At 37.3% G+C, this 18,698-nt stretch overlaps 1 protein-coding gene across 2 annotated transcripts in view; it reads right to left on the bottom strand.

The window, feature by feature from the left end:
• LOC115447902 (mothers against decapentaplegic homolog 6) overlaps positions 1–18,698 on the bottom strand; it is a 42,926-nt gene that overhangs the window by 5,395 nt on the left and 18,833 nt on the right. For both annotated transcript variants that reach the window (XM_030175191.2, XM_030175192.2), the window contains exons 2-4: positions 17,216–17,269; positions 6,101–6,181; positions 1,796–1,986 (exon numbers count right to left, since the gene is read on the bottom strand). In XM_030175191.2, coding sequence (XP_030031051.1) covers positions 1,796–1,986; positions 6,101–6,181; positions 17,216–17,269 — 326 coding nt within the window. The remainder of the gene's footprint in view (positions 1–1,795; positions 1,987–6,100; positions 6,182–17,215; positions 17,270–18,698) is intronic.

Below are 18,698 nucleotides of genomic sequence, written 5' to 3'. Positions count from 1 at the left end.
AACCTAGATACTGAACTTTGTAATGGGAATAAAGGAACCGCTTGTTTGTATTCCTTAATAAATTTAGGCCTATTGCAAGCCAGCAAAATCATAAGACGTTATACAACACATGATGCGTCAGTTTGACGGGCGCGGTATAAAATTGTATAACTCGAAGTTTTGGCTAAAGTTTTTGAACAGCAGGGGCTGAGCGTGCGGCTACGTGCTTGTCTCCGTTGTAAAAAGAGCTCTATATATTAAGACTAAGTCACATAATGTAATATCTACACTAACAACGATTTTACTACTAACGTTTACATAATTAGTGGAAATTAACCGATCGCGAACGGCCAAACTAAACTATTAGTGTCAACGTTTGCCAAAAGATGTCGCTGAATTTGTAATATTCAAATTATTAAGAGAAGTTTTCAACTACTGATTGACGAGACGAGCAAGAAGCTCGCTTGATAGTGAACGCCAGAGACTGGCAATAAAGAGTAGCAACCACCCGGAACGTGAACTAATTGCATGGTATTACTGCACGCTCATCACCCTAAGACTTCCAAACTAGTATCTGATAACACCCAGCAATAACACTTTAAATGAGAATATTTAGCGCTAGAAGATAAATTCCGGACACGAGCAAGTTGCATATGTAAGTAATGATGAATTGAGGTGGGATTGAAAATCTTAAAGTTCTTTTTGTAAGGCCATTATAGGCTGACGCGACCAGCCTCTTGCCTCTACCAGAAAGGATGCAGTTTTGTGCAAACCCGAGCAAATGCCCCCACGTCAACAACTTTTAAAGAAGTTGATCTGTTTACTCATAACTCGATCCAGATTGGAAGTATCGTATTATGCGAGGTGGCGAGCATGAAGTTATCGCGTTTGGGCGTACACTGCGCGTTATCTGCCACCTTATCTCGGAGGTTATCAGCCCCCGCGGAGACCGCCGCATACTTCAATTAATACTTTCCTGCCCAGTTGTGTTTCATTTGCATATTATTTGGGAATAGAATGTAGATGGAAATATGTTTTACGTTTTAGACGTAATTTGGGAGCATTTACATTTTCATTGTCACTGGAATGATATCAAATCTCATGGTGAGGGGCTTCAAATATATCAATTCTTCTTACTATGATGGGAGTTGAGAAGCTATTTCAGTGATGCTGTATGTATCTCGCCGCTGTTTTGTAGAGGGGATAGAATAAAAATATGCTCATTTTTGTAAACTTCTTTCTCAAATTTACGGAAGCTACATAATATACAACGTTTTACGTATAGAAGGTTGACAAAGGGTGGAGGTTACTATTAGGAGACCGCCCAACTATGCTCCAACAGTTGAAGACATACTATATGTATTCTGTTTTAAAATGTTAATATAATATCATCCAGGATATCGTGTGGCATAAATAAGCGATGAATGAAATATCACGTATCGTTTCCCCAGGGAAGTTCGCGCCTAAACAGACATTGTAACAACTTCCTATCTCGCATTATCTAATGTATTACCATTCAATAATCTGCAGTAAGTTAATACATTTTACCAGATCCCCAAAGAAGATTGGTGGTATTTTTCATTGATGGAATATTTAAAGCTGTTCAAATGTGTCGTATCATGTTACCTTAACGGCTAAAATTATGCCGGCCTATCTTACAATATGTAGGTACTTCTGCTGTCCCCAGAACGCAAATTTTCTGAGCTAATATAGCGAGCTTTATCATGTATAATATGGTGTATAATAATCTAGAACTAAGACTGATCTCGTCTGACCAGCTGTATCTTTCGCACCAGCTCTAGTTATAAATCCTCACCTGTTCAGCCTGCGGCGCGTCCCTGTTCTCAAGCGCGTCAAGACACAGCCCGTGCCGGCCGGAGCCGCACGCGCCGCCGCCCCCGCCGAACACGTCCACCGCGCGGACTCGAACCCCGAACTGCCGGCCCACGCGCTGCGTCAACTCCCAGTATGCTAATCTGCACCATTCCGTCTCCCAGCTTTGACGCTCTGTGGACAATTGTTAAAAGATTGTTACTTTCTATGATTTTTTATTTCATAGCTGCAAATCAGCAAGTCACCTAATGCAAATAAACCGAGGCCATGAATAGTCAATCTAACAAAGGAATCGTGCGCTACCAAACTTTGAGGATGAGGGCTGTTTGACTATATAAAGAAGTTACATCAGTCTTCAATCATATGCTCTTATCCAGCCCGTATGTAGACAAGGTTTAGGCGTGAACAATAATAGGCAAAATTACATACTTGTTACAACTATTCCAGTGACTGCAATAACAGTCCCAAAACTTATAACAAAGTAAGAAGTTGTTATTTTATAATTTATTTCAACTACGTCCAGACATTATAACTAAATAGAACGGACAGTAACGGGACGTCACCAGTAATAGATGCATCTCTATTTTACTTATTGAAAATGTCATGAGTAACTCAGAGAAGGTATTGACAGTGGATAAAGGAGCTTTAGGCGTTCCTGTGGAACTGATATTATTTATTCTTAAGCTGATTTTTATATTAATTTTTTACAACAAATACGCCTACCAAAGTTTATAAGTTTCATCACAAAAACTCAATCCCATTTCGCTCTAAATATGTAATAAATGATCTCTCTGCGTGATTGACAAACCGATAATCTTGCGAGCACGCTACACATTACGTCATCGACTTGTGCACTCAGATATTCTGGGTTACGGAACTCTTACTCATTACCTTATAAGATCACAGCCAAATCCCAAATGGAGCAAGCAGGGATGTACCATGTGTCTTTGTTACCCCGGGTTTCAAGTTTGCAAGGTAGACCCTTGGAAAGTTCTAGATTTATGATTTTGTAACATTTGTGTCGTATTGTATTTTTCTTTTTTTAATGAAGTAAAGATTAATCAGATTGTGGGGTCAAGACTGTCTGTCAATATCTGAAAATTTTCGTGCGGGTGGAATCACGAGCAAAAACTAGTATTCTAAGCATCCGTCTGACATCGTTTTGGGAATACCAGCGCTAAAATTATCCAATAACACAAAAACTCAATGAACTTTGCTCATTCTTAACACCAGACCGTGAAACTAATATTCCACTGCAGCTAAAAATAATCTAGTGTTTACAATAACTAGAAGGTTCCATTTTGGCATGGTGATACCGCGGGATCCATCAGCATGGCTGGTGTCGCGTTACAAGAACAAAGAGATGGGGTCGCCGCTCGCCGCTCGCTCGGCGCTCGGACGCCGCTCGGTTGGCAGTCGCCGGTTGGCAAGTCCGCACTGATGTCATCCACAATACTTGTAACAATTTGCTCAAGATTTTTTCCTGCAGAATCGTAGCCAAATTGTTTTGATACAGTCCATCTGCGCACTTGTTTTGTAGAACCACCCACTCGAAATATGCTACGCTCCTGAATAATTTGAATATCCTAAGTAGATTGTCAAGTCCCGTTGATGCCACATAGAAGTTTAAAGTTTTAGGTGGTATTCATTGTAGCTGACTTGCTTTTTTTACGTGGGTCGGGTAAAGTGACCACACTACCCTGATGGTAAGTAGAGTGGGGTCCAATAGAATATCGACTGACGAGAGATGATTGCCCCTCGACAGTTAACAATTATGCCGGCCTGTTGGCACCAGATATATACAGACGTCAGGCGGATCATTCAAATTAAAATACAAAACAGAAAGAATCTTGAGCATTCAAGGGACTTGACACGACACATTTTTAAGAAATCTTCATTAATTAATTCAAGATTATGTTTATAAAAACAACCTAGACCATGTAAGCTGAACTGATAAAGAAGCGATGAAACCTACGTCGCACACGCGGCGTCCATAATTCAACGAGTACGGTGTGCCCACCGACGCTGCAGTGTTTCAATAATATCGACTATCGATATCGATTCGATATTTTCGACATCGATATTAGGTGCTCGGAGACGAAATAGTTAATTTTGATTCGAGTCTAAGGGGAGAATAAGCGAAGACTTAACAGTTCTGTCAAATGAGCTTATATTGGATAGAAGTGATTTTTCGTAGACCTACTTTTTGGATTTTGACACCAAGGGCTATAATTTATTCTAAATTTCATGGTGATACGTTGCACTAAAATGCATGGCACATGACCGCACCTGGCATATGAGTACACCTATCAAGGAAAAACTTCTTACTGACACCACGAAGCAGTCACTGGCTAAAAGATAAACTAGGTGAAGAAAGCAATATCGATGTGACCACTTCGAAGCTCAGTGGTAGGAATCCCATGAAACCGGCGCGGTGGTGTGGGGCCGGCGCCGGGCTGGCGGCGTCGGTGGTGCGGGTGGTGCGCCGTCAATCGATCGTCAAGGTTACTCCGGCACACGTGCCTCACCAACACCACCAGCGGTGGCATCGTTCAGGGATTTTTTATGTGTACCATAAATGGGACTCAACATTTGTCAGAGTCCCATCATGAGAGTAAAACCAATTTTATGTGTATAGGATTTAAGATATCTTTAGGGGAATATTGAATATATTTTTAGGAGTCTATGTTCAGCAAGGGCTTTAATTGGCGGATGATGAATGAATGATGATGATTCAACATTACAGGTCTGTCTCTTGTAAAGCAAACTTCATAGCCAGTCACACAGTTTATAATAGCCAGTCGAAGTTCCAGCAACCCAATAGTTCAGTCATAGTTGATAATATACCGAAACTTTTCTCGCATACAACTACTGTCCACATGAAATCATTTTGAAGCCCAGGTTTCAGCGCTACGTAGAGCTACGGAATTGGCTTTATTCCTCATTTGCATTGCGTTTGCTCTTTTCGTAACGTGGAAATACATTTGACATTTGTAATTTAGGCTTAAGTTTGTAAAACTTAGCCCTATGAAGCAACAAATACTCTATGTGTTCCATGTCCCGGATATAACAGGGCTTGCAGACTCGCTAAAGAAATAGACGAAACATTGATAAATACAGACGGCCTTTTACAGGCCCCGGGCTATATATCCATAACCTATGGTAAGTATTAAAGAATAGGTAATTTGAAAGGCGATGTCATCGGTATATTAACATCGTGACGTCATTACGGGCGTTGACCCCACAGTGACTGTACGGGATGCCTACTAGCCTAGTGCATTAACTTCCATACTTGTTACTTAAACTGACACTTATAAACACAAGTTCGAGTAATCCCTATTAATCGCCAAAAAAGGTTTAGTTATTTCATATTGAGTTTTAAGAACAGATTATTATGTGGAAATATTTAATTTATTTGTAAAAAAAATCTAACAAGGCATGCTGTACAGTGGCGAAGGGTGAAATTCTTGGAAAGGGAACTCGACATAACATACTTAGGTAGGTACTAATATACGTAAACGCGGACTACAAATCGTTCTAATAGTTATTCGATTTTACATAAAAGGAAGATGCCAGGAATTGGGTTATATGGGCCTTGGCCACTGATGCTTTAAGGATTAGATTTCCGTATTATTAACAGTGAAACTTAGTGTAGCCACTAATTAATGGATTATTTTTTATAAGGACTCAGCGAAGTGACCACAATGTACACTGATGGTAAGAGTGTCGACTGACGAAACACGTAACACATAAAAAATACTATATACAATTTTTTAGACGCAGGCCTAAGACTTGAAACCGAGTACCTTTTGTCTCTGACGGACAATTTATCAGATTATATTTATATTAAAATTATACTATTACTAGTTCCATTGAGTTATAAATAACAATTACACGACATAACGTCACGCGACAGTGTAATGAACTCATAACTTTGAGATATTTACTTTAATTTTCAAGTTAAAAGGTTTAACTTTTAATTTTAAATACCGCTTTCATAAGTTGATAAAGATATGAAATCTTGTCATTTTGATATATTTAAACAGCGAAACAAGTACAGTATACGATAACCCGTAAACAGCTACAATGATGAAGGGATTGATGCTTTGCCAAATGAGACATCTCGAAATGAATGAGAATTATCGCGTAAAAGGTAGTAAATCTGACTTCCAATAAGCAAAACCTCTGTTCAGCTTTTATACATTATTACCTCCCGATTTTTTTTATTCTGATATATACAATTTCAAATCACCTACTTATAAAGCTAAATGTGGTTTTTAGTATTTACCTTCGCCGTCAGTAGCCAGGGAGCCCGTGCCAAGCCGCTCGTGGTCCGTTCTCCGCGCATCTTTAGTACTATCTCCGTGTTCTGTGGACAATGGAAACACACATTTATCATACTGCACGAGTTGGTAAAGGCAAGGTAGACTAAAAAGTAACTTGAGACTTTTTACAATGGCGATCATTCAATAGAAGGTTTCGACTTTTCATGTTTTAGATTGATATGTCATAACGAATTTATAGCTTTTATTTTCCTTACGTTAATATGCCAAGATGTTAGACTGTTGTAATAATCCACGTGGATGAATTACTTTAAATAAATATACGCAAAAATCTTAAATATAATCGATTCGGGAACAAGTCATTTTGTAGAAAGCTCTAATGTAAGTTTATATAAATAAATTAAATACAACGTGAGTACTCAACGTTTCCTCATACAAACTCATCGATATGAAAATCAATCTAGAATTGGAGTGGCGTAAAAAATCCGGCTGTGAGGACCAGTCCGATATGACATCACACGCGGCCACCTGCGTGCGCGCACACACACATAAAAATAGTTTATTATGAACACTGGAAACAGTGTGTCTAAATTATTGTTATGTGGTGACAATTTAATTTTGCGATCGGTGTTTTAGGGGTCTGATGGATAAGTTGGACCTTAATGTAGCACTATAACGCTTAAATTCTTCTATTTTTTAAATAATTGGATTTTTTGCCATTGGCAACATTTATACATATTTTTTATGAGTAACAATTAAAATACCTATTTCGAAGACAATTTTCTATATCAGTATCACATAAAACCGTGTAAAATCACTTTAAACACATTGTACGGAACACTGTCCACGCAAGAAAAACTCATAACCCGTCTTCCGCAGTCGGGTAATTATTAAAACTAATACCTAATAGAATTCTTGTGTTAGAACATACTTGGTATCAAATTTCACACGCACACACGCGCCGAGAAATGTTGCCAGATGAGATAAACCCGCTTCTGGGACATGTATGGATTTTATGACTGGTTCAATGAATGTCAATCATAATCTTTAGGTTTTTTTTCTTGATTGTCGTCACTGTATGATGACATATTTAATGTTTATGGGTGTCTTTGAAACATTTATAGCTGAAATTAGTTGTTTTTCTTTCATTCAAGATACAATGCTCCATTTTGTTATGATTGAGAAATATTTTTTATACCTTCAAACTACGTGTACCTATAAAAAAATTCAGAGGGAGAAAACGAGTTGGCTCCTCGAAAACATCGTTAATGAAGAGAAAACTTGAGGATAGTTCAACATCCCAGTACGTCGAAAATGAAACATCTTATATAGACGAACTACATTGTCCATAAAAAAGTGTTGGTAGATAAACAATACGATTGCGAGCATTCCTCAAACAGATGCTAAGATAAACAGCAAGTGCAAAGTTACACATTGCAACTATGTACAGACATCTCTGTTGGATCGGCAAACACGACTCGTCAAATATTTGGTGCTCTTGTAAGTGGACAATTTTACCTTTTCGCGACTTAGAACAATTATACAAGTTATACCATTCGTTAGATTGTAGTGAGATTATTGTTTTGTGAATAGAATTTTGTAGCTGTTGGCTTCAGTTGCCGAATGTCTCTTTGCTGACCATAAGTACTAATATCAAAGTAAAATATTTTTTGCAAGGCAACCCTAAAGAATTCTACGCATTAGTAAAACATCACAGACTACCGTTGCTTTGTAAATGGCCATTTGTGAAATACATTTTACTGGTAACGTAACAACAATAATGTAATGTAATAGGTATTGGGGCAGTAAAAATCTGGACATTAAAGGACATCTGGCAAGCGACTAGCGAGCAACTGTTCCGCCATACTTATATAGGTACAATGTATTTGTGTTACGACGGCGTAATGTCCTTGACTTGATCTTAACACATCTACATAATCACTGATCGAGTGTATTTAACTAGCGATTAGTTGTTAACCATTATAAATAAACATTTATGTCTCCGCTACATTCTAGATTTGTCATTTTGCTACTTGGGTTTTAGAATAGTTTGTTATTAGGTGCTTGTAGTCTGCTACAATGTTCCCAATGGTAAAGACACTAGTCAGACAATAGCACTATGAAAGAACTTTGAATAACAAAACAGTATACACAATGTGCGGCTCTTCAAAATGTAGATGTTAATTCTAATAGTCCACTGTCTAGTAAGTACATTGTTCATCAAATTTGTACTACCGTGCTTGCAGTAATATAATGTAATATAATATCACATCAGCCCTGTATTATATACTGTCCCACAGCCGGGCACGGGCCTCTATTACTGAGGGTTTACGCCTTAGTCCACCACGCTGACCTAGTGCGAATTAGTAAACTTCACGTTTCCTCACGATGCTTTCCTTCACCGTTAAAGCAAGCGATAATTTACAAAAAAAACACACAATTTTAGAAAAGTCAGAAATAAAAATTGTGTGCCCTTGGGTTTTGAACCAACGTCGACAGTCCGTTTTATACCCAACCAAGCTCTTGCCGTTTTTAAAGGCCTTCAATACCTCGTGCCAAACAGAGGTATAAACACCAAGCTTTCTTTACCTTTCCGCTCTTGATTGTATACGGAGCTGCATTCCTAAACTATAAACAATGTGCTTTCAGAACTGCCGTCCACGTGTACGCTCCGGCGTGATGTGAGGAACAATATTATTATAACAAGCCCGGTGTTCGTACAGCGGGAATATCTATTGAAAACTGTAGAGCGTGTGGACTATCGGTGGTGGGAAAATGATCTATAAATGTTATCTCGAAGAAGAGAGAGTCCCTTGACAATCTCTAGGATTAAGACTGCTTTGATGTACAGCAATCATTAGACCCGAGTTTGGAGTACAAGTCAGCAACATGGTGAGATTTTTGTTTAAAAATATATTAAATGATGTCAACCATGCCATGGGATATGAATACCGTATACCGGAAACACAATATCCTTTTTAGGATATTTAATCGGACTGTAAAAAATTATCGCAATTAAATTAACTCGGTCATTAAAGATACAGGCCCGAAATGAGTCAGTACGCAGGAAACATTAGATCCTATCACTTACTACATCAAGTGACTCAGATAATGTTATAATCTCGGATTATATAAATCGTATTGATTTGATTGAATGGTGAGACGAACGCGCTAGATGGCAAGCAAGCTAACAAAGTAATCCAACTGGGAACTAAGTCTTGAGACAAGATCACACTTCTACAGTTGTTCTTATAGAAAAGAAAATGGTATGACAATAGAATGTAATGTTAGATATTGAAGTAAAACTATTTTTCGGGTTTTACCACGGTTTTTTAATTTTTAATAATAGCACAAATTATTATGCTAAGTGTAGACTGGAATACACTGATCTAGATATTCCAGGACGAACTCCTACGCAATGGCTATAATATTTACCTCTTGGATGTTATCAGTCGTTAGCAACTGGCTTAAAGTCCAGTACAGTAAGAAAGGACGAATAAACAGATAAGATTATAACATATTAACTTTGATAAGGTACGTGATAGCATTAATTAACATAAGCCCGATGTGAAAGGACATGCAGAGATCGAACTAGTAAAAGTTTGCCGAGCTTATACCTAAATGAAGTCATTTATTCGAACCTGTAAAATGTTATACATTATTTAGATTCCGTCAAAACTAACAGGGCGGAAAGCAGTTCTCACAAAATAAACGGACAGGAATTGTAAAGAACGGACAAGAAACTCTGGTGTTGCTTTCTCAAAATCAGTTTTATGTTTAAACTAGAGCGCATGATATAGAGAATATACAATTAGCGTTTTTATTATTATTGTTTAGATCAGTTCAATCATATACGTCAGTTGCGCTTGTGGCGGTGCCGGAATAAGAATCCACAAGTGCTTTTGGGTTAAAAAAGAAGCGCATGACGATGTAAAGAACCTCTATGTATAATTATGACGGTATTTTCTCGCACAAACAAAAAAAAACACAAACCAACACATACTTGAATTAGTATTAAGCAGTATGATAAGAAGTCATTGTAGCGCGCACCCACAAATTCTCATCTAGAACATATTTTTTATATGATTGCTTGACCCAGGAAGCGAACCCAGTATCTCACTGGATTCACAGCCCAATTAATACCGAGTAGGATGAAATATAACGTAGATAAGATATAAATTCGATGTGCTTATATGCACTATCGGAATAAAAATTACAAAAATATTTTAGATTAATGATGAAACAATATTCGCAAATTTGGGTAATTTTATCAATTATGACCGATATAAGTTGACGTGTCAATATCGTAAGCGGTGATGACGGGAGAAATCGTGTCGTATGCGTCACACGATAATGTCGTGTGCTTACAAAAATCAATATTAATATGAAGGCTGGTTATTCAGTTTCTATACGTCAAACAATTTGAAAAATAAACTGAATAATCGCTGCTTGGATTAGTGAGGGGTCATAATGATTTATTTTGTTTATGCGAATGTCAGACATTTAAATGAAACAATTTTTATGTATTTTATCACGATTTTTTATATAATTTTTTATCGATGATCGAAAATTATATAAAAAATCGATCGATCCTGAGAGGGTTGTGCAGTCATATAAAAATTTAAATTATTTTAAAATTTATTCCTTATTTCACGAGCCTATAAATGAACTGCTCTAAACTTTTTTTTTTTCTCTTTTCACTTTATCATGTACTGTAGTCTTTACCCTAAACTGATTGAAAAGAGCAACACCAGAGTTTCTTGCCCGTTCTTCTCTGGTGAAAACTGCTTTCCGAACTGGTGGTAGAGTTAATATTGACGGAATCTAAATAATGTATAACATTTTACAGATTCAAGTAAATCATTTCATTTCATTTCATTTCAGATGTTTCGAAGACTTTGCAGACCATGAGTCACGGGGGATTGAGGTGTTGGTCGTCCGAAAAGTCACAGTTACAATATCTACCTATATTTTACAATTTTTTTTTTTTGTAAAATATAGGTAGATATAGTTTAATTTCACTAGTGAGGGATCAGTTTCCCACAGTAAAGCCGGTGCACTACACAAAGCAGTACATCAACTTTACTTAACTAAAGAATGATTAGTCCACAATAAATACCATTACAATTATCACACAATAAAACGAGTCTCGCTTCGGGTATCGAACCCGTCCCGTTACACTTTCCCCTCCCATAAACTCACGTAGGAGTTATAAGTTTAAAAGCACTTTAAAACAACATTCTTTATAGATAAATAGCCGCCGCACTCCGGTGCCGACGCGCGACGCATTAGGACAAACGCACATTACCGCCTGTTCTATATCGCCTCAAAATATTGAAAAACTGATAAAATCCTATTCGATTCCCAGGGCATACAACTAAGTGTGATTGTCTAGTGTTGTTTTGTATATATAAGGATAGTGTTCTACCTTTTAATGGGTTGGAAATTAGCTCGGCGAGCTGTAATACTATCAGACTTCTTTGATCGGTCCTATTTTATGAACCTATTTGTATCTCTTTTATGTATGAAAAATATTTTAATACGTGCAAAATGCATCAAACAATACAAAAATATGATAGGTAGATACATAAAATTTTCATTTTATTGGTGAAATTTTAATTTCGAGTAATTCATCACGATGCGTTGTACAAAGTGAGCGCCAGCTTAATCCCATTTATCAGCACTAAACCGTTCAGGTGCCGGAGCGATAAGTGTGCGCCGACCCTTAGCGCTATCGAGCTTCACTTAAACACGACACTTACAGATTACGTACAATAAAACTGAAGCCGGTGGTAATTGTGGTCTGTGGGCGAGGTGAACGACAATGGATGTACTAAAGCTCTTTAAATGAGCCATCTTTGATTGTCCTACCGCTACAAGTCAAACTTGGCTTAATAAGTAACAAAACACAATCTGAACGCACAGTACAAGGCTGTGTCTTTCGTCTTAGTACTTTCGCACACTAAAAGACTGCGTCTAAAGTCCACAGTACTTTAATTAATATTTGAGGATAATTTGTAGAACAGTCGGTACAGCAGAATCTCTTGGCATCTGCGTCGGGAATGTGATAGCGGTGTAAACAATAAAATTCATAAAGAACACGTCTCTTACTTTGTATACATAACTAAATGAGCAATAAGGATTTTTGAAAATTGACATAAAATCCCGCCAGGCATGCAGTTCTGGCTCCCAAACTAGGAGTCATGATAGTGGCTACAAGGGTGTTGTTTTTATTATTTATCCCCCCCTCCCTCCTTCATCGGTCGTGTATGCCGGCATGGCATCGAGATTGCGCTCGGTCCGGCGCGAGCGCGGCGCCGGCGCCTCGATAACTCGCGATAACACTAATGGACAACGTTATCGCGCACTCCACTCGCAGCAGCCGCGGCCGAGGACCTCTCATAAACACACGCCGAAACCGACCCACGTATCACAGCAATAAAACACATATTACCATCCCTACTTTACACTAACCAAAATCTCGCAAATGAATGGGTTCCAGGAATTATGGAAAAGAAAAAAGGGTCCCATTCAACGGATATTGGGATCTAAATAAGTTTAATGGGTCTCGTAAAGATGCGCGAATATTTTAGACCTTAGATACGGTGACAGGGACTTCCGTCGACCTTAATGATTTTACATTTGTCGTTACCAAATTTGAGATTTTATTTAACACGATAAAATGAGCAGCTCCCTGGTTTTATGGTTACGACGCGTGTGCATTAATATGCAGGTGAATGATTTACATAGTATATGAAATCAATTCAATTCAATTTATTGCATTCCCCAATTGTCAAAATGTAAGTTTTACAAATACAAATCGAATTTTTAGAGCATAGACTAGTGGCGAAGGATGATTTTTTCCAAAAGGAAACCCGAAGAAACTTATAGGTACTAATAATATGCATAAACGCGATCTGGAAATCTTTCTAATGATGATTAGATTTTACATAAATTACAAATAGGAAGACGGCAGGAATCGGTTTTTATAGACGCATCGCCATTGACATAGACACATAACAAAGATCTAAAATGCATCTATCCGACGTCGTTTCATACTAACGTGTGTTATATCGCTACTAAGGAACGCAAACAAGGGTGAACCGGGATTATCGGGACCCAGACAGGCGCCGAAAAGCAATGAAAAACGTGGGGGACAGCCCCGGGAAATCCTATGATGAAGGAAGGGAATCCCGGGCTAGTTTCGCACCCCCGTACCAGCCCGGGCATTGATTGCAACCGTGGGATTTCCTGTCACGTGATGCCCGGCGATTTATTTGATTTCGTACCGTGTCATAAAAAAATTACACGCCTAAAACTGTGGGGGAAACTACCCTCAAATTGCCAGTTATTTCCATATAGTGATCAAAGCAATCAGACAAAGAGGTTACAAAAGGAATAATGGTGATTGTATTTGGATTCAAAATATTTTATTAACAAACGTAGCGACTAGCGAGTGTGTTTGTTTTGATTTCATCCCTAGACCGCTACAGCTGTTTCAATGCCTTTTCGTGTGTATGGCTAGAATATTGAGTAAAAATAACAGCATTTTTACTATAAATAACACAATATCCTACATATTTGCGGAACAAGAATTATCTTTTTGCATCTAGTTTTTGATCATCTTCGCATAATCGGAATTATCAAAGCATACATTTGATTTCAAGAAATTCTAAAGACAAACTTTAAAATTAAGTACCTATCACACGACGCGACTGGTTACTAGTAGTGCTTACAACTAATTAGTGGGTATCTTCCATTACCGGGATTTCTAAAAAGTTGCGGGGAGGAACATCTCGTCTTCAATGACATTATAAAAATTCTATCAAACTATGAACATTGGCAAAATACAATATAAACCTAAATATTTCCGATTGTCGATTACTTTTGTCTATAAGTTATAGTGGGCTTAAAACAAATACAGTAAAGATGGTCGGCAGTATGAGATGAGAAAAAAATGCGTGCGTGATGCGTGGCCGGGCGGTGTGCGGGGGTGCGCGGGGCAGTGGAGGGGGCATTAATAATGCGCGGTGAAGATGGCGGCGCGTGGAATGCACAGACCAGCTCTGCTGTCCGCGCCGTCCGGGACGTGGCTGTCGACCGATATATCGACGTTTTTATCGATATCGATCGTTATAGACTTACGCATGTAAGATTTCGTTGATGGATGAGGTGAATTTAAGCCCTCAAATAATACCATGTACTTCAAATAAGTGAATTGCGGTTTGACGACAAATAAGACGCTAGAAAACAATGGATGCGTGATATCTTATATCTTCCAAAATGGCGCAGTAGCTTTAAACTAAAGACTAACTCTTTCAAAAAAGCATTGGAATTTATAATATTAGTTTAGAACCTTAACAATTATATTAAATGTGAATAATCTTACGATTTAAATGAAATCCGTACACTACAATGAACTTTGCATCTCTGTACTGAGTGTACGTCCGTACTGAGGCGACAATTAATTAGATAATATTGTTGACTGATTTATCAATTTTCCGAAGACAGTATCGTGGCTATTTAATTAGCTGAGATAAGGAGCCTGTATGCATTTTGCGTATGCATACGTTCCCGCACGTATACCTCGAATGAAATAACCAAGGCAAAACTTATGTAACTTTACAATGAGATTTTGTTTTAGGAACTAATATTCGGTGCATTTTTTTCTTTTTTTTCTACGTGTAACAATTGGCAGGATCTCGAACTTTTTAGTGTACATTGACACAATATTAATGAACCGAACTGCGTATTATGAACTGGCGCAAACATGAGGTATTTGTCATTGTTGCTTTGTTTGCATTTAAATTGTAATGAGTGGCTTTGTTGTTCTAGGAGTGTATTGGGCTATGAAATCAGGACCTGGTTTCATCCCTATTGTGCATGTTGTGCTGAACTGGAACCGTCAGTATCATGGGATGCACTTTGTCCGAACCCTTTGTGTGTATTACTTTATTGTTTTTTTTTTACCTAGTTACAAATATTTGTCTGCGTCCCAGTGTATTGTACGTAGAAATGTTTCTTTCTTACTATTAAATTTCAATTCCAAGAAATTCTAAACATAGGTTATACTGGCTACTACCTTCCTACCTTCGGGCTTATAGATTATGTGTGTAATATTTTAGAAGATCATTTAAGGGTAGAATAGGCTACTCTTATTTGATTGATTCATCTAAGCTGTTTTGGTGGAGTTATGGAATTATTTTTAAAGAAGTTTTTAACACAATAAAAGTTTCAGAGATATAAATTGATTTGTGCTATTGTCAACACCTGTTATAAAAAAGATCAAATAATTCTATAGTAAATCATTACATTTTTATATGGAGAGTTACGTTATCATTCTTGCCCAGGCTCTTCCGAGGTGGTACTTTTAACTTTGTCGTTGCGTAACAGCGGCCGAAATAAAAATCATAAAACTCAAAATTATACCACTTTTAAGAATTCATTTGCGTCCTTAAATTTAGACATTTACCATCAACTAATTCTTGCTTATTCGCCAGCCTTTAAAAGAACCAGACGCTATAATCACTTTTCTAAACAAGTATGCCGCAATAACAACTGAATGAATCACAATAGGTTTTGCTTTTCGTTTTATTCAAATTAACAAATGTCAAAGTTGTAAATTTAACATACGTAATCATAAATCAAGCTATTTTTTCCACAAATACGATTTAAGCCATTCATTATGTCTTTAAATAGTTTTATTTGGAAAATCATATATCTACTATTCAGTAGTTTAGGCATTAACTGAATTGCAAATGGCGCTTGATTGAGCATAAACATTGAGAGCTAATTCTTTGACGTAGTATACTATTGTGATTTTAATGTTATTTACCATTATGGCGGGCACATATGTCAATTAATTGCTTTAGTTACTTATGCAAATTATTACTTAAGGTGTATTACTGTCGAATTTCCTTAGTTTTCCATTCGTGTTATTTTATTCAGACAAGAATAGGAAACGTGCACACATAACCTACGCACTTGGAATTTTTATTGTTTAAATATTGGTATATAGTTTATAATTTATTTAACCGCTTAAATTTTACGGTAGTTAATTCGTTTCCTTAAGAGCATAATAATATATTTCATCGATATAACAGTACAATGACATCACTAGCCCGCCGTAACTTCCTGGAAGCGGCGCGGGCGCCGGGCCGCGGTCAGATTCCTGCATCTCCCGCCTTTTCCTAAAGGCGCGCGCAAGCACACCGTGCTCACCGTGTCCAAACATGATCTATCGCTCCACAATGGGGATTTATAACCCCTTAAATTAATATTTATTGATATCTGTGGTTTAGGTCAATAGATTAGCTTTGCTTTAGGTTTAAAGATCAATATAAACAAACTTATGCCTTATGTCTAAATTCTGCATAATGCAACTCTTTATTTAAAATCAATATTTCTTTCTAAGTATGACCATTTTCAGAAGAAACCCTTGGCAAGTAAAGATTCTTGTTTATACCTAAACTCTGACGATTTAGTGCAAAGCTTTAGCCCCGTCCTTTGCGAAACGTACGACACTAACAAAAAAAATATTTGTTCTTTTCGTCCATAGATTTATATTTCTTTAAACGGAATTAATGAGCGCTAAATATGACAGCTGCGTTTGTTTTCTGTCCAGCTTCTATAAATAATCAACGTGGCCACTAGATTTATGTACCCATGAACGTCATTTAGATTTTATTTTAAAAAAAACTTCAGAAATGTATTTATAGGAGATTTTTAGATATTCCGGAGGAATTGAGTACTTACACCTATTTGAAAAATATTACGTTTACTCTGAAATCAACATCATTATATTACGTAGAATAACATTGTGCAACAACAGACTCATAGAATTAGATGAAAGCTCTCGGACTCCAGAGCTCTCTCATACACTCACACCGTGAATCCCGAAGGAATAGGCAAATGCACAACTGATGATCACTTTCCGTTGTGCGTATTCCGTCCGATGATGTGAAAGGAGGCGAGCCTATCGCCATATCGGACACTAATTCCAGAGTCCGGGCTGATACTAGGTGAAAATATCACTGACTGACCTGAGGATCGAACCCACCGATACAGTCACTCAAAGCCATTAAAAAACTATTAATACTAAAATGTAATATGGGACATACCTTTAGGTTTGAGGTCATCCATCGCGTACCGACTGTATGGTGGTGGAGGGGTTTCTGAAACAAACAGAACGTCACATTATTACTATATACAAACAACTAAACGTAGTAAATGATCTATTGCTAAGATCAAAATAGAAACAGACAAAAATGAGCAGGAGCACGCTCGAATCCCGCAAAGGCGAGTCATTCGCAAATATTTCATCAAAGTTTCCAATATTTTTAACATGTTTTTATTTTGGGGCAGAAGTGACTGACGATTTTTATTTAATCGTACGTCAGAACTTTATCGCAATAAAATAATTAGCAAACATTTAAGGCCTTTCCGGCGGTCAGGATCGCGTACAGCGGGTTTGACACAACTCTTAAATATGTGGATATGAGTCCCATCCTGTTCTACCCGAATCGGCATTATTTATGCGCCAACGCATCGGCCTGTTTGTAATAAACTTACGACGTACAAATTATAATTTGTTTGATTATGTTTAAAAGAGAACAATCATGAAGGCCATCAACCAGCTCTATATGTCACGGGTTGGTGCAATTAATCCAGAAAGAAATGGAGACTTCTTATGAAGCTCGAAAACCGACCTACGTTCTTTTTCTTGCAGTATGCATACTATCGAATTAGAAAAATAATTCACATTAAATGTATTTTTTTTTATCGAAGTCACTAGAAAATAGTATATGTAGAATTTAGTGAAGAGAGCACTGTAAGATTAAGGCTACAACACCTGAGTCTTGTTTATTATCCTCTTAAAATGTAAGCGTACAAAACCACAGCACACAAATAACGCATAAATATTCATGATTATAATGAATTCCTTCGAAAACTTCATCCAAAATCACTAATCATCGAAAAAAAAACGTTAAAACAAACACGAGTGACCGACGCAGGCGCAGGTAAGCGGACCGCACGCAATTACCCCGCCGAGAACCGAATCCCGTCGCGAGATGAGTAACCTATATTTTGATATCGTAAGATTCTTTTGTCGGATTTTTTAGGAGTGTAATTTTGGGCAATTTTTGAGAGTACAGTTTTTCTACTTGGCCTGGTTGACATAAATTTTTAGAGAATGTCCTAAAAAGCTCTTCTTTTAGGGTGTAACATATTATTTTGTGTTACGTTATTTTTTCTAGGCAGTAATTTTGATCTACTTTTAAATAACACCTTTACCTACAATTGATGCGGTGTTAAAACGTATAGAAACATTACTGCTCGTGACTAGCAATATAAATGAGAATAAAAGATTTTTTTAACAAAATGAAACGTCTGTTTTTCGTAGAAACAATACAAAAAATAGTCGGAACCAGAATTCGTTCCCAAAACGATAATAAGCTCTCCATATATCGCACAATACAACGCACATAACCTTGTTGAATATTGACTACATTGGTTGCACGCCTGCATACAGCTTCAAGGATAAAGAGATTATAATATGACATTATGTAAATGTTTGATATGTCCGGAGCACAAGGAAGCGAC

This window comes from Manduca sexta, chromosome 21, assembly GCF_014839805.1.
Source record: "Manduca sexta isolate Smith_Timp_Sample1 chromosome 21, JHU_Msex_v1.0, whole genome shotgun sequence".
Lineage (NCBI taxonomy): Eukaryota > Metazoa > Arthropoda > Insecta > Lepidoptera > Sphingidae > Manduca > Manduca sexta.
The sequence above is the reverse complement of the archived record's forward strand: the minus strand, read 5'-3'. Positions and strand labels throughout refer to the sequence as shown.